Here is a 17,434-nt window from a genome sequence, read left to right as displayed (position 1 = left end):
CGGCCCCCATGGAGGCTGAAAACAGCGGCCCCCACAGGCAGGCAGCGGTACTCACTTTCAGTGCTCTGTACCCGTGAACCCACGATTGGGGTGCCGTTCAGTACTTGTAACTTAAAAAATAATAAAAAATGTAACGTAGCATTTTATCACTTACCTTTTTTTTTTATCTTTTTCAGTATTAAATCTTATGTTTTTACAAGGTTTTGCCGACGACTTAAAGGGGAATCTGTATTATCTGTAATGCTATTGATAGTAAATGCTTTCTTTGGGGACTATTTTGCCTTAGAACACCCTTTTGTATCCTTCCACCATGAACGGCTTAAAATAAACTGCTTAAAATATTTTTTTGCACCAAAAACTTTATTACAAAACTGGTGTAAAACAATGCCTCAGGCAGTCATATCCATTTCATGTAATTACGTTCTGTTAGAGAGCTTTTAGAGGCAGTAAACTCGTCAGACTCTGGTTCCTATCACCCCCACTGAGAACAATTCTGACTCTGCTGGTTTCTCTTCAATGAGGTTTCCCGTCAAAACGTTCTGGATGACTTTGTTGACATCTAAACTATTTAATTATACAGCAATTTTGAAAAATTCCCCTTTTGAGAGTTCTCATTTAAAGGAGTAACAGGGATAAAAGTAACAGCATATTTAGCACAGAATTAGCCAACACAAACACGGTTAACTAGCATCCATGCTAACACCATGAGGACATTAAACACATTCTAATGACTTACTTACAAATGAAGATTATTTTTAATAAGTAGTTCACTTTCAATCTATAATTTAGATAACAAAGTGACCTCATCAGTCAATATGATAAGTTGTAGAGAAGAGAGCGTCTTTCCATGATCTTCAGGAAATTTCAAATGTGTTCAGTTAACAATTTGCTGAGTCAATGAGTGTGTTTACATGCACTCATTAATCTGGACAATTACCGGATATCTGCAGTTATCTGATTATTCAAATGGTCATGTAAACAGCATAGGCCAATTTTCAGATCAGAGTAAGGTCTAGAAATCCGACAAAGAGAGACAGATTTTAGCTTAGTAATCAGATTTCTCAGTGCATGTAAACTCTTACTCAGATTTCTTTCAGATATTCTCAGTCTGCACATGTGCGAAGACAGACAGCGGGACCGGAAATAAGCAAGAGGCGTTGCTGTGAGGTGGCAGCAAAACACTTTTGGAGAGACAAAATGAAGGATTGAAATTGTCTTCATCTTCTAGATAATGTATGTTCATACTTTCAGGTAAAGTGGTGTGATGTTTTTCTTTTTTTTTTAAAAAAGGCATGAAGTTTGAGTTTTACGTTACATTTATGTCAGGTCTTCTTCTTTTAATTTATTGGCCGGTTGCAAAGCAGAAATCCAATTACTGCCTGACTCATGTAGACCTGGAGTTTTCCCATTATCTGATTACCCAAGTGCATGTAAATGTGTTGATCGGATTACTTACAAAATTTGAAAATCTGATTTTCTGCATTTATCGGATTAAGTGCATGTAAATGCATTCAATGAGAGACTAATGCAACTAAAAAAAATTCATAACCTATGAAGGATGACACATAAAAACCGATGTTACAAACATGAGATGGTAAATGGATTCACATTAAAGCATTTTAAAGTTAATCAAAAGAATACTTTAAAACATAATATTTCTGCATTAATGTATGAACGCATTTATCATCTCACATAGAAGTTATGTTTTAAGTTATTTATCTGAAGCGTGCACATAGTTATGAAAGAAACTATGTTCAAAATGTCTAGCATTTACATACATACTTGTGAATGTAATATCAGTAGGACACAAATGGCATCTCATTAATGGAATCACCCATAAAACATGACTGGACATCTAATACAAATAGACAGTGATTTTATTAACAAGAGTGATCATTTTTCTTTCCAATCTTTTCTAGATGAAATCAAATGTTTTTAAAATGTATAAAAGCCTGTTGCACAGCACAAGTAATATTTACATTTAACAAGATTCATTCTTTTTTCTTTTCTATATAAGTGTCTGTTTTGTCAATACAATAAATAGCCAGTGGATCTCAAGCATGCATAGCCAGTAGTCTAACTATGCATAGTTGTGGTGTCAGGACTCCACTAGGAAACTGTGAGAATCATTTGACTGATATACTTAGAACTGATTTGTTATATTAGGATAGGACCAATACTGTAACTGTAATGTATGTACGTACGTACGCCACAGCCCTCAGCAATGGGTTTATGAATGGATCAATAATCAGTACCACAGGCCACAGACTGAAGTAAAAGAAAAGGCTTAGAGACCACTGTGTTGAATATGCCCATTAGATACATGCCAACAGATGTAAAGCTTACCAAATTCCACATTTCACAAAAATGTTTTATTAAAACTCATTGCACAGCACAAGCACAACTTACATTCAACAATATTCATCTCTGAAAGATGATCATATGGTGATATTGATAATGTGACTAGATTTCTGTTTCTAAGCAGTGTCTGTTTTGATAATGGAATCAGAAGCATGTCTGAAATAAATTACAAAAAAAATGGAAGTGTCACTCAATAGCATACATAGTCAATAATCTGACAGTTAAATATTTTAAAAGTAAATCTTTAGTATAAATGTCTTAAAAGTGCGTGCACAGTTTATACAAAAAAGAGAGCTCTATACATCAACACTTTTTACATTCCACATCTAACACAGGTAACATTCAAAGGCACAGAACCTCACTTTAAAACGATCAAAAATAAGTTCAGTCATAAAAGTATTTCAAGTAATCTTACATTTGCAAAAAGTGTTTGGTCAAAAGAAAACAACCGTAAGGTATTGTAAAAAAAATTATATAATGTAATTCAATACAGTGACTCTTAAATGTGACCACATTGAATCACATTTACATGTAAACTATTAAATGTGGGAATCAGTTCGGATAAACTTGATAATGTTACTGTAGACGCAGCAACATAATGTCATTTTTCCATGACTATGACACATGTACTGCGTTGCATCGCTACTTTGGGCCTAATATACTTTAAAAATAAATGTTAGATTATCATATACATTATTAGTGGATGTCAATCAAGAGATTAAACTGACAGAATTATACAGCTTCATGTTTTGAGGATTCATGTAGGACCTGCACATTTTTGGCACTTTGTTTTAATGGTCCATATCAAACAAATATTTCAATAAATACAAAATATGAATATAAAAAAATCTCACATTTACATGAAGTTAATGTAACAGGTTGAATATAGTAATCTGTCCATACTAATTAACTTAAAAACCAGAATTAACCCGAAACTATCAGTAGTAAGTGAAAGTAACCAGAGCTAAACACCAAGAAACCACTAAGGGAAGTATGGCATAGTCTGGAAAAGAACCAACACAACATTTCACTTGGCATTGTTGACTATATTTTTGACCATGCTTTACATCCTTAACTGAACCAGTAAAATGGAAACATACTTAAAAGTTTCACTCAAGTAGAAAGATTGCATAATAATGGCAATACCTCATGAAATCCAAAGTGCATATCCATATTTCCAACGTTATTTCCAATATGGAAATATTTCCATATTTCCATATTCTTTCCTTCATTTCTTTTGATAGTGACTAGAGACTATTTAGATAGAGACTATTTCACTATAATATTTATGGAATGGAGTATAATTCTGTTTGTTAAGTATGCTGTAATGAAATTCAGTACTGAGATTAAAAGCTAACTAACACAAAATATGTGAGAAAAAAGGTCCCTTAATAAATAAATAAAAATAACTGTATTTAAGATACTGTTAGAACTATCTGTAGACTAATATATATTTGTATGCTGTTTTAAAAAAAGAACAGATAACACCATTAAGCACACCTTTACAGATAAATAACAACCACGTTACATCACATGACAAGCTACAATGTCGCATGTACAAATGCACAAAATGATCAAAGCACTCTATTCATGCATCCCTGAAAACTTTAACTGTTACAGTCCAGTACTGGACAGCATATTGGTACCACTTAGTTCAAATCTTATAGACTGGAGTATCTAATCAATCCAAAAAACTACCAATATCAGCAGCAACATTAGCAAGATAATGAATCTACATCAGCAAGCCACCTGTGCTTGCAACCTAGAGCAATTAGTCCTAAATTCAGTGCAAATGTACAGTGTGAACCATTCACATATCTATACTTACACCTGTAAAAGAGATAAGACGGCTACAGTGATGTACCTGTGTGAGTGCCTGCCCTTCATGAGACACATTTCACATCTTCTCCACATCACAACATGGGTGCTCATGCCCTGCACCTTCCTAAACAATAAACACTAGTCAGTTACTGGCCCTAAATCATTAATTATGAATAACACATAATAGTAACTATAATAAAAATAAGAATACTATATAAAATTGGTTTTGAAATAAGTACCCCATTATTACAGGTGAAAGAAGTATGCACATCATTAAGCCATACACTCCGTCATCATGGTCCGGTCCATCATAGTTCAAGTGCTTTAACTGCCATTTCTTTCCTTTTCTCAACTGCTGTACACTCTCCCACTGAAAATAAGTTCAACGTTAATGTTATATACTAAAATTCAACCAAAGCCAAAATGAATTAGGAAGAGTGCCTGAGGCACAGCAGAACTCTGTATGCTTCAGTATGTTAGTCTTTTTTCTCCTCTTCCATATCGTCTTCAGACTGTGCACCCTTATGGCTGAGTTTCTCCAGCGTGGACGAGGAGGGGAGAGACTCCTGATCGCTCCCTTCAGTCTTTCTCTTAGTGGTTTCCTGCACAAACTCTTGAATCTCCACCGGGAGCCGGCGAAACTTGTCCTGATACTCCTGATCCAGTTCGTTTTGGAGCTGCAAAGACATTTTATCAGATATATTAAAAAAAGAAGGGCTCCAAATTCTCTCTCCTAGTCTGACATTCTTAATGATGAACACTGCAGTTTGTTAAAGGTCACAGCAAATGCATCAAGCAGACATTTCAAAGCTTTTGCTTGGAACAAAGAATGCACATCTTTTTTGAAAATAAGTAGTGTGAATGATATTTTCTGGCAGTGCTTCCAGTAATACTCTGAAACGACCCACTGAATGCATGTTGTTGGCATACAAGAGGCTGAAAGAACAGCAGCTAATGGTGATAGAGACCCGGTGCACTGCGCCTGCATAGTGATGAATGCTACAGTATTGACAGCTACAGATCAATATCCATTCACTGAGCTTTAGACATGTTCTCTTTAGAGCAGCGCCATCCGGCAGCAGCATTCCACAGCATTCTCTTTCCAAACACTGATTCCATTTGGTTCAAAAACCAACCCGCAACTGATCACTGTTCTACTCTAGAACATATAGTCGTACATAAAAATGTAAAAATACTCCTGTTCAAATTATGTTTTTTTTATTTTCTTAGTGAAAAGAAGAAGAAGGATAGAAACGTTAATAAACCAATTTTTAGCAAATTTTAATGCAAAATCTCTATTTATTTGCAAGTTTAATACGTGGGGGGGGGATGATGCCATAACTTACACAGGCCACTTTTTTAATGTCTCCCCCCACAGTATGTTAAATTCAGTAAATAAACAGTAATTGTGCATTAAACTGTGCAGAGGTCTGTTCTCTGTCGAGGATGTGTTTCACCTAGAAAATCAATAAGACATATAATTTGACTGGGGCACCCAAACTTCTGCACATGACACAGATTTGCCAATTTACTAGGTACATCTACACTATATAGACAAAAGTATTGGGACACCTACACATTATATCCAAAGGAGCTTTTATGACATCCCATTCTAAATCCGTAGGCATTAATATGGAGCTGGTCCCCCTTTTGCAGCTATAACAATTACCCCTCTTCTGGGAAGCTTTCTAAGCTTTCTACAAGATGTTGGAGTGTGTCTGTGGGAATTTCGCCCATTCACCCCCTCCCCGGTAGACATTATGCATTTTGATCTTAAGTGTGTAGCTGCTCGGCCATGGAAACCCATTTCGTGAAGCTCCTAATGTGCAGTTCTTTTGCTGATGTTTCTTTCAGAGGCAATTTGGAACTTGTTAGTGAGTGATTCAACAGAGGATAGACACTGTGTGCTTTAGCACTCGGTGGCCCCACTCTGTGAGTTTGTGTGGTCTACCACTTTGTGACTAAACTGTTGTTACTCCTAGGTGCTTCACAATCACAGCACTTACACTTGACAGGGGCAGATCTAGCAGGACAGAAATTTCCCAAACTGACTTGTGGCAGAAGTGGCATCTTATGAGAGTTCCATGTTTAAAGTCACTGAGCTCATCAGTGCGACCCATTCTACTGCCAGTGTTTATCTATCGAGACTGCAAGGCTACGTGCTTAATTTTATCCACTTGTTAGCAATGGGTGTGGCTGAAACACCTGAACTCAATTATTAGGTGTGTCCCAGTACTTTTGTCTATATAGTGTATCTTGTACCTACAGTTAATTTGCTAATTTATTGGAAACACCAACCATATACACTCACTAACAACTTTATCAGGTCCACTTACTATATAGGTGTACTTTGTTGTTCTACAGTTACAGACTTTAGTTAATGTGTTTCTCTGTATAATCTGTTAGCCCTCTTACCCCAATCATCAGTGGTCAAGATCCCCACAGTACCACCCCTGATTAGGTATTATTTGGGTGGTGGATCATTCTTAGCATGGCAGTAGCAATTACATGGTAGTGTGTGTGGTGTTGTTGGGGTTGTTGAAAAACTCAGTGTCACTGCACGACTGAGAGTAGTGTGCAAACTAAAAATATCCAGCATCCTTTGGCCAGAATCTGACTACTGAAAAAAGGCCAAAGGATGACTAACATAGACTGAGCTGTCATCTCTAACTGTACATCTACTAGGTGGACCAACAAGGTAGGTGTGTCTAATAGAGAGGACAGTAAGTGTACAGAGCATTAAAAACTCCAGCAACACTGCTGTGTGTGATCCACTACTAAAGAGGCAATAGAGTGAAAGTTTGTAGGTTTACAGTTCCTGACTATAGCCCATATGTTGCTGCACAATTTATCAGTCTCCTTCTACCCTGCCTATCAATGGAAAGAGACGACTCTAGGACCAGATATTATTTGGGTGATGGATTATTTGCAGATGTCAAAGTTCTCTGGTAGTGGCATGTTAGTGATTTTTAGTATCAGACAGTATCAGCTATTTAGTATTTACTGGGGGTTTTATACTTACAATGTACACTTACATGATAAAAAATGAGTGCAGGAAAATCACATTATTTATCATAATCGTGGTAAATTATGTTACAGTCCATCACAATATGCTTTATTGTTGTAGATTTCATCAGTTCTTAAAGAACGCTAAACAATTGCATGTTTCATTACAAAGACAGCATAATTAAGGATGGTTAATTAGATTCACCGCATTCCAGTATGTGAAATGATGAATAAAAATGATGGAATTCAAAGGTTTGATGCGTTTGATTCCAACTTATCAAACTTCAAAAAAAACGTGATGCATGTTGTTTATTGTGATGTAATTTCTTTTTTTTGCCACACAGCCCATGCCTAGTGTAGGTACAAAGTGGGTGTCCCTTATCCCTAGCTCAGCATATAACACTGACTTCAAGTCGAGCATGTTCAGCATTTGTGAGATGGAATAGTCTAGACACAACACTAACAATATATTCATGCTGTATGAATAATAATATTACTACTGACACTGGTAAGCAACTTTTTTGAGCTCTTAGAGAGCTTGTGCAGTTTTCCCATGTCATAATTTGCAGTCTGTAGCACTCTGTGGGAACAGATGCACCTGAGGGTGCCCTAAGGCCTACAGGACTTTAGGGAAAGGGGAGGAGCCTGCAGAGTAGGAAATAACAGCTCCTGAACCTATCAGAGGCTCAGCAGTACATTCAGCTTGAAACTGCAACAGTTCCAAAGTAAAGCTTTGCAAGACTACAGAACTGTTGCAACTGTATATGGGCCAAGGACACGTTACTGAAAATAATATTACTCTGGAAAGCTGCAGAGAAGAATGGTTTGTTAGTGGTAAGTCAGGTGAATGCTCCTGAGAAGTTTAGGTTCTTAGATATTTACACATTTCGACAAGAACTCTGTAAATGAGCTGGAAATAACATCAATAATTAAACACAGAAGACATAACATCAGTGGATGATGCGTCATCCTCATGATGGCTGTGAAATATGCATACACCCGCAGTGTCATGATGCAACAAATGGCGAACATACTGTAACAGTACACAACAACAGTATACCGTCACAGACGAGGTTAACACTGCTAACAAACACCAAAAGTCAACAGTCACCCAAATCTTTTTTATAAATATGTGCAGAAAGTTGTCTTGGCCTGCACAAACTGCTACCAGGTCTTCCTTTTGGTTATGCAGATGTGTCTTTATGCCCATTCAGCTACACAATGAAGTGTTATTCATTTTTACATGTTACAAGTCATAATGTGCTCTAAGTGACCTTAACAGGCATGGATGTAGGTTGAGAGAAGTTGTATTGTATTGGGATGTATTAGGTAAAGGATTTGGGTGACTATTGACTTACAGTGTTCGTTAGCCTCCAGTGCTAAACTAAAGAAGCAAAATTTGCACACCAAGCATATCTTGGCTGATCAATCACATCTGAGAAATATGAAAACTGTATAAATTCTCACAGAACCATTCCTTTAATAATCAGCGTCAAAACGTGTCACACAATTAAAAGATCCAATGATACAAGCCTTCAGTTAAATACAGTAACACAAACCTGAAGTGAAGGCACATACCTTGGGTTTTTCTTCTACAATCTGTTGGAGGATGTTCTTATGTGTCTCCACAAGTTTTTCATGTCTTTTGGTTTGAGCATCTTCTAGCTGTAGATGGGATTTAAAAATATAAACGACAGAAAAAAACAAACCAGGTTAAAAACATTGAGAGTTTTTGACTTTGCACTCACAAATATTTCTGTGATAAACAATGTATCTTACCCTCTTGATATGCTGCACCACCTCATTAACATAAGATCTGTTGATCTCCAGCTTTTCCCTTGGAAACAAAGACAGTTTATAAAATTCACTTTAGACCATTAATTGAATTTAAAACAGGCAGATAAAGCTGCTGATACCAGGCAGATAAAGCTGCTGATACCAGAATACAGGTAATACATTACCTTTCTAGTGATGCCAGACTGTATAACGACTGCACACTGATTAATACTGATTACATCACTAGCTGACTGGTAACAACTTCGGCACATAAACAAATGAAGGCATATTTTATATAGAAGTTGTGTTTCTTTATGTGAACATAACAAAAGGTTATTCACCAGATCTAAATCATGATTCTAAGATATATTTGGTCTTTCACTGCCATCTAGTGGACACTTTATGCCTTGCTGATGATCTGGGTCTCACTCTTATGCGCAAATTTGTGCCTTTGCCTTTTGTATGAATGTTTTCCCATAATAACTGAGATCCTTTAATAACTTACTACTTAAATTTGTTCCTACCATATGAAAAATGTAGAACTGCCTCAGATCACACAAATTCAACAATCACACAATACCTGAGGACTTACAAAGCTATTTTACCAAGCCTTCTTTATTTATATGGTGCTTTTACTTATTTAAAATAAGAGGTCTATAGATTAACATTAGTTTTAATCTTTTTTTAACTAGGAAAAACATCACTGAGCTAATTGTTGGGCTTACAGTCTTACTATAAATCTAACTGACTCAGCCTACCAAACAAGCACTTTCAGTCAGGATTATAATTGTTTTCAATGTGATTAGGTAATTGGCATGGCAGATAACAAAGGTGTGGGGACCAATTGTTTTTTCATGGGTTCTAATAATGTGAAAATAATATTGTTAAATTTAAGTTTTATGTGGAGTACTCAGCGAAATATTATTACAGTAGCATTTATTTTTAATATATCTGTTTTTGTCATAATGGCTTAATTTACCTACAAATGGGCAGCCAAGAGCTAAAATCTCAGAATTTCCAGTACTTCTTGTTTGCTGGCTATAATATAAAAACATAATAGAATCTGTTTGTTTGAAATAGGCCTGCCTGTTTGATTTAGCTCAGGTGACAGTTTTATCTGACTATGCGGACTAGGCTAGACACCTTTGCAATGCTTTAGAATTATTCTGGATGTAACAGCAGGAGAAAAACAACAGCAATAATCTAGACTACTTTAAGGATGGCGTAATAGACTTGTTTATGTAGCAAGTTGAAACATTATGAAACAGTGGGAGCACTGAAATCATGTGCATGTGATTCAGCAAATCTGCAGAACAAGAAGAGGAGGAACCACTTCACAAATCATGATCTTGGAACATTTAAATGCCAGTGGATGCAGGCGTGTCCAACAGTTGTCTATCAGAACGATTTATCAGACTAAATGGTTAAGTACAAGTTATTTATTTTTCAGTGTCAGGAATAAAAATCAGAAATATATTTAACAGAAAATTACACACTAACTAAATATATGTTTTCAGCATTTAGTTGGTCCTCTCTTTGACTTTCTTACAGCTTCCATTCTTTTCAGGAGACTTGCTTTCAGTTTTTCAAAGAAATCTGCCAACAAGTCTTAAATGTTGGTTGCATTTTCTGCTTCTCACAATCCAAGTAAACCTAATTACAAATTAAGACACATCAGTCCATAAAAAAGTTACTCCTCAGATGTCCAGTTTCTGTGTTTTAATGCAAATTCTCTTCTATTTTGTAAACTCCTTTTTTCAGTAAGAGCTTCTTGACAGCTACACATCCTTTCAGACTTATAGTGTTGAGTTGTCGTCTCACAGTGGAAGGATGGACAGAAACACCTGTGGATTATTTGTGATCTGAAGTAAGAGTGGAACTTGATTTTCTCCTCTCTCTCTCAAAGATAAAAGCTTTAAGTGCTGTTTATCTGATGGTGGTTTTGGTGGTCTGTATCTTTTAAGACTTTTTAGAGTAAATTTTTCCCCCACATATTTTCCTTTGACCTCCTCACTTTCATAAATAAATTATCTTATATTTAATCTCTTCAGAAATATCTCCTTCAGCCATTTTAAATGCACATGAGAAAGTCTGGTGAGCTTGGGTAGTTGTTTGTGTAAATGTTAATGTCTCTTTGCAAGGGAACATAAAGCCAGTGACTCCCTTGGGTGCAGCTGTTGTTGGTATAACACAGCTGTAACCGGTTCAAGTGCAGCAGAGTGCACAAAAGTAAAGAGTGGACAAATTAAATACTGATAGAACTGACACATACTTAGTATCTGAGGCTTTTGCATACATTTGTGTTAAATTTGTTTACTGCTTTTTTGTGAAACTGAAAAATGAACAACTTGTACTCAAAGGTCGTGACTGGAAGTTTATTAGACAAAAGTGTGGTGTCTGACTTTTGCTCAGTACCCTATGTGTAAAGAACTTAAAGCTCCACTTACTCCTCTGTTAAGTGTTTCTCTTTTGATTTGGCTTCATTGAGCTTCTCTTGTCTTTTCTTGTCCATCTTCTTTTTGAGCTCTTTCTTTTCTCTGTGGACACAAAGACAGCAGTAAGGCTGATGTCTAAATGGATATTATAACTCTTACAGTCATTAAAATCATACTTACTTTTCACACAAGTCTTTCAGTTTCTTCATTTGGTTGCTCTGACTCTCCTCAGCTACCAGGGTTAATTTCTCCATTAGCTGTGTGACGTATGACAAATCTCAGTCAATTTTTTAATAATTTCGAAGAATTTTACAGGATAAAATGAAATTCGCTTTAAATCACTCAAATCTCTTTAATTGTGATGTGTGAATAAAACTCGATGTCATTTTTCTTTTCCTTCTTTTTTAGCTCTTTAGCTGTCATATGTTTTTTTTTTTTCAGATTGATCTCATTGAGAGACGTTACAGCGAGTTTTCACTGCACCTGCTTGATGTGTTCTTTCTTCAAGTATTTCTCACTGTAGTACTGCTCCTGTCTGAGGTTCAGTAGCTGCTGCTGCTGCTGCTCTTTGAGCTCAGCCAATTTCTGACCACTTTCCTGGTCCAAGGTCGCCAGCTCCTGCTCAAAGAACGAGGCTCCATGCTCCGGGCTGGAGGAAAGACACCTGAGGAAAACACTGCGATCTGACTTCCGTTCTATGAAGTTATTGAGTAGTAGTCCATGAGTACGGAGCAGCCTACCTTTGTGCTTCTAAACAGGGAACAACAGTGAATTGAGAGCAGATGAAGCAGACCTACCTCTTCTTACCGTCTCTTTTTGCAGATTTCTGTAAAACGGCTCTTCTGCGCAGATAGTCATGCTGGAACTCGTTGTATTTGGCCGTGTGCTCCTTGATCATTTCAGTGGTTTTCTTGTGATGCTTCTTCATCAGGTCCTTCATTTCTTTATAGTGTCTCCTCTGCTCCCTGACAAACACCTTCTGCTGCTTCAGCTCCTCTAACGTATGAGCCTCCATCTCTAAGGTGCAAAATTAACAAGGGTTAGATTCAGACATGGCCAAAAAAAGATATCTTGGCAAGTAAGGTCATAAATCTTGGTAATATATCTAATACATCTTATTATGAGATTGTTGTAATAATATTCTCAACTTTACACCTTCTTCTTCACACCTATTTAAGTATTCAAAAAAAGTTGTGTTTCACAAAACACAAAGAAAACATCAGCAAATTAGGGCCTTACCGATATGAATTTTTTGCGGCCGATATGATAGCAAATTTTAAGTGGCTAAAAACAAAAATAGCCGACGTTGGTTGATATTTTTCAAAACATTTCTATATAAAATTTCACATTTATGTTTGAAATTTAAATTTGATACTCCAATCATTTTAGTTTAGTGCTTTACTGAAAGATAAAATTCTCAATTGTCACACTTCTTTGACTCTTTTCACATAAAATGGTATTTCCACGTGTTATGGAGGTCTCTCAGTTAAACTATGCTTTTTTCCTTCAATAACATTGATAGAATACGTTTCAGTGGAAATGTGTATTTACAAAAATGGAATCAAACTGGATTTTCTTCTTCTTGGGTCATCAAGTAGGTTAACATTTTTAAAAGTGTTTAAATGCTTTTATTTATTAGTAAGGCAGCTGTACACAATATCAAGAAAACTGCACTCCATCTTTGTAGACAGGTATGAATCGTTTTCTCATTGTTCACTAGCAGCTCAACACAGTCACACCATTTTACACACAGTGTTCTAGAGTTATGAGGGAAAGATATTTTATTTTATTACATTAATAATAATATTATTAATAATAATACCCAAGTTGAGTTCTATTCTTTAGATGGAATGGCCACAAGGGGGCATGCAGTAAGAGGCTGCACTGAAATAAACAGAAGAAACTCTCAGTCTTTAGTAATAATCTGGGGGTGGAGAATTCTGGTTTTGGTTTCTGTATCTCTTATTTTCTCTTTTTTTAGTTCTCCTCAAAAACATTTTTTTAGTGTTATGTTATTCTCATGCAGGTTTATGTTTGGATGCATTTTATATGTTTTATTATTTAATGATGGTGCTTTGTTTTCAAATTCACCAGTTTAGTCTGTATTGTTGTCAAATAGTACACAGGGGATAATTCACATTGGGCTCTCCAGTGGCACAACTGTTTTGAGGTTTTGCCCTATTCTCAGGAGAATACAAGTTAAAATCCTGGTGGAGTTGCATCCAAAAAACACGGCAATTATCAGTGCATTATTGCTGATATTTTTGCCAATACCAATAAAACCGAGGGATTGTAATGTCTGCTGGTATTATTGATATCGGCCAGACTCACAGACAAACAAATACAAGAGAGGAGAGGTATATCAGTATTCAGACTACCTTGTCTATTAATTTATTTCGGTTCTCATTCTGCATATAAATTGAAGTTACAGGTCCCCTAGATAGTGACCTAATTAGGAATCCCTGATAGTCATAGCAGTTTCTAGTAGAAGCAGTCACTGACCAGTGAGGACACTGTGAATGAGATCTTCGGTCTTTGCCGCAGGTTTAGCTGATCCTGAAACACACAGACACACACACCTCTAGAGATAAGCTTTGTGCATATTCAAGGTGACCACTCTTATTTTGTAGCTGTAAAGGGAATATTCATATAAAACTGTTCAAACAAACCCACGGAAAACCTCATAAACCAAGCCATGCTCTTTTTTGTGATTGTGAGTAGTTACTGTAAGGTGTTACCTGCAGGCTGGGGCTGTGGAGAGAGCTGTGAGGCTGGTTTGGGCGTGGCACTCGGAGCATGGCTCAGTCCATTCTCTACGGGCGCAGGTTTGGGCTCACTCTTCACCTCTGACGCCTGCTCGACTCCAGGCTCAGTCTGACAAACACAAGAGTAGAAAGTGGGGATGAAGTGGTGAGGAAAATCACATTTTATGAAGATTGTAGGTAAGAGTTATTTGTTTTTGGTGGGTTTTCAAAATATTCTAGTCAAAATTCACAGAACACAGCTGATTTAACGTATGCCTTTTATAATCTCAAAGACATTTCGTGGCAGATTTACTAAAAGAGGGAGCGAATTACCGACAGTCTACAGACACTTTGTCTCGGTAGGGGTGGGCAATTTGGCATGTTATCTACTAAGAACTTCTAGGCAAATGAATACAAGCTCAACTTCATAAATAAATGTGTTAAAAACTCTCTCTTTTTTCTGTCACTTAGCACAAACAATAGTAGCCAGAAACCACTGCTTTTGTCTTATTATGTGCCCTTCGATCTAAAAGCATATGGTTAAACACTGTTTCTAAGACAAATATAAATAGTTTTTTTTCAACACTTTCTTGGTCACTGCATAATTCCATGTTACTTCATAGTTTTGATATATTCACTATTATTCTAAAAAGTAGAAAAACAGTACAATTAAAGAAAACCCTATGTAATTTCTGTGTGATATGGTATATTAAAAGATTATATGCAGTCTTTCCACAGTGTGTCAAGAAATCATACTAAGCCAACACTGGGATGAACCTGAAGAGAAATATGCAAATCTGGATATAACCAGGAGATTAATATACACCAGTAAATACAACACCTCTTTGGCATCTTTCTCCTCTTCTCCCTCTTCCAATGTCAGAGCAGCCAGCTGCTTGGATCTCTGCTCCATTAAGTTGACATATCTAATGGGGTTAGACAGGGCCTCTATGACATCTGTTCCAATGAGAAACGCACAGTCAGTTATCACAAACATGGCAAATGTTATACAATCAGAACATTCCCTGTTTACATAGACTGACACTCCATCATTTTCTGCATCCACATAATTTTGTCCCTGCTGTCTCTAAAGAATGTGACAAGAATGTCCCCAATCACTGACGTCAAAGGGTCTACTCTTAACAGGAAATGAGCGCCAGTCAAAAAGAAAGTGTGAATAGTGCTGAAAAGGTCAGAGCTGTTTCTTCCTGTAAGCCCCTGTGGCACAACACATTTTAAGTAAAGTCGCACATGCTGAGCGGTGCTGGGCACAGGATGCATGAGTGTGTCTCACCAGCCCCAGCCTCATACCTTCAGGCTGTAAATGGAGCTTTCCCTGCTAAAACCACTGGCACCGTGACCATGATGGAAACTCAGTTACACAACAGCCTTTCTTAAAGAGGGGAGGCAATTATTACATGTTAATCTGACACTAGTGTAGTTTACCTGCAAACGTATCTGGCACATAATCTTTGACTTCGATATACACAAAAAGGGCAGGAAGAGTGAGAGACTGGTTTTTCTCATTTCTCAGTCCAATATACCGATAACCTGCAACAAAAATAAAGCACATATAACCACTTTCATCATGCAACCGTAAAACAGCTCTAAATCTGGTTTATGGAAGGAAACATCAACAATACCAGGTCGGATGGCTGACACAGGAATTATCCGATGGCCAATGAACTTTCCGCCCTCCTCAAATACAGCTATTCTCAGAGAGGCTAGAGTGGGTAGAACCACCTGTCAAAGAAGATAAAAAGATTTATTTAATGCATCTCTTCCTCCCTGTATCTAACTTCCCAGTCAAAGCCACTGAACTCCCTACCTTTTTGAACACGATCGGCTCCTCGTCCCACACAGGGTTGATGGCATTGTTCTGGGATGTCTTTGTTTTGAACGCTTTCCGCCTTGTGTCGACTGGGAGTCCAAACATGTCGATCTCCACATACACACCCACTTTCTTGTCGGTGAGAAACTGTCCTGATATGATCTGATTGAGAAAAACAGTAATCACCAACGACTACTACAGCTGAAGCGAGAAGGTGGTTCACTGAATAGCATGTATGTATGTCTAAAGAATACATGAAATACTCTTGTTAATACTTGAGATACTTGAAAATTTTAAGACAAATATACAGTACTGTACAAAAGTCAGAGACCACTCTTCATTCATTAAATTTCAAGTCAAAACAGCCATTATGTACAAGGTATTCATTTATCCGTATTAGGAAAAAAGCAGAAAACATATATATTTAACAGAAAATCACACAGAAGCCTCCACTTTGATTTTTCAGTACTTAATGTATCTAAACTTTGCCTTTATTTAAAGTTTAGTCTTAGAAGTTGGTTGCATTTTCTGCTTCATGATCAAAGTAATCCCAAACATATTCAATGATGGTGAGATCTTGCTTGGGGTTCTGAGTTCTGTCTTCTTGTTTTTCCATTTCCTTTTCCAGTAACAGCTTCCTGACAGCTACACAATCTTTCAGATCCATAGTATAGGGTTGTTTATCTGATGGTGAAAATTTTGGTGGTCCTGCATTGTTACGAGTCCCATTTTCTGTATAACTTTTAGTCAAACACCAGTTTTGGAAACTATTTTTGTCACTAATTTTTCTTTGACTTTCTTCTTCCTTATGCAAGTGGATTACCTTATATCTCCTCAGAAATGCCTCCTAACAAAATGAATTAATTTCCTTGGTGGTCTGACTGGAAATTAAATAAATAAAAAGTGGTCTCTAAAGAATACAAAAACTGTTAATACTTGAGATGCTTGAATTTCTGTTTCTACAACAAATATAGTGAATCTGATGCCTACGTATAAACTTATTAGAAAATATTTTATCAAATGCTCCCAAAACAAATTAAAAAAAATAATAAAAACCAGCCAGTAAGTGCTCCGCATATATGGAAGCCTGTTGGAAAAGTATCCCAGGTGGCTCCTCATGAATCTGCTTGAGAGAATGCCAAGGGTGTGCAAACCGACGCCAAGGCAAAGAGGGGCTACTCTGAAGAATCTAAAAGAGTCAGCCCTCTTGTGGAACTGGAAGATTTGACACTATGCAATTGACACATAAAACTGAGCAAAATATTGATGTAAGGCCCCTTAATATCATGTTCATGGACTGTGTTTTTTTTGTTGTTTTTTAAACCAAAACAATGAAAAAAACCAACAACTGATGTTCACTGCAGTTCAACTACTTCTCCCCACCAAAAAGGAAAAAGACTGACAAGCACTGAATTAAGGTCAGCAAACTGGGTGGCCCAAGCATCCATTTATAGTATGGA

At 36.8% G+C, this 17,434-nt stretch overlaps 1 protein-coding gene across 1 annotated transcript in view; it reads right to left on the bottom strand.

The window, feature by feature from the left end:
• Positions 1-4,591: 4,591 nt before the first annotated feature.
• Positions 4,592-17,434, bottom strand: part of LOC118823435 (1-phosphatidylinositol 4,5-bisphosphate phosphodiesterase beta-1) — a 49,170-nt gene continuing 36,327 nt past the window's right edge. The window contains exons 20-32 of the mRNA XM_036593044.1: positions 15,972-16,136; positions 15,787-15,886; positions 15,590-15,694; positions 14,985-15,100; positions 14,138-14,273; positions 13,902-13,955; positions 12,197-12,416; positions 11,883-12,063; positions 11,580-11,656; positions 11,412-11,501; positions 8,968-9,025; positions 8,767-8,853; positions 4,592-4,859 (exon numbers count right to left, since the gene is read on the bottom strand). Coding sequence (XP_036448937.1) covers positions 4,659-4,859; positions 8,767-8,853; positions 8,968-9,025; positions 11,412-11,501; positions 11,580-11,656; positions 11,883-12,063; positions 12,197-12,416; positions 13,902-13,955; positions 14,138-14,273; positions 14,985-15,100; positions 15,590-15,694; positions 15,787-15,886; positions 15,972-16,136 — 1,590 coding nt within the window. The 3' untranslated portion in view covers positions 4,592-4,658. The remainder of the gene's footprint in view (positions 4,860-8,766; positions 8,854-8,967; positions 9,026-11,411; positions 11,502-11,579; positions 11,657-11,882; positions 12,064-12,196; positions 12,417-13,901; positions 13,956-14,137; positions 14,274-14,984; positions 15,101-15,589; positions 15,695-15,786; positions 15,887-15,971; positions 16,137-17,434) is intronic.

Source organism: Colossoma macropomum, unplaced genomic scaffold, assembly GCF_904425465.1.
Source record: "Colossoma macropomum unplaced genomic scaffold, Colossoma_macropomum, whole genome shotgun sequence".
Lineage (NCBI taxonomy): Eukaryota > Metazoa > Chordata > Actinopteri > Characiformes > Serrasalmidae > Colossoma > Colossoma macropomum.
The sequence above is the reverse complement of the archived record's forward strand: the minus strand, read 5'-3'. Positions and strand labels throughout refer to the sequence as shown.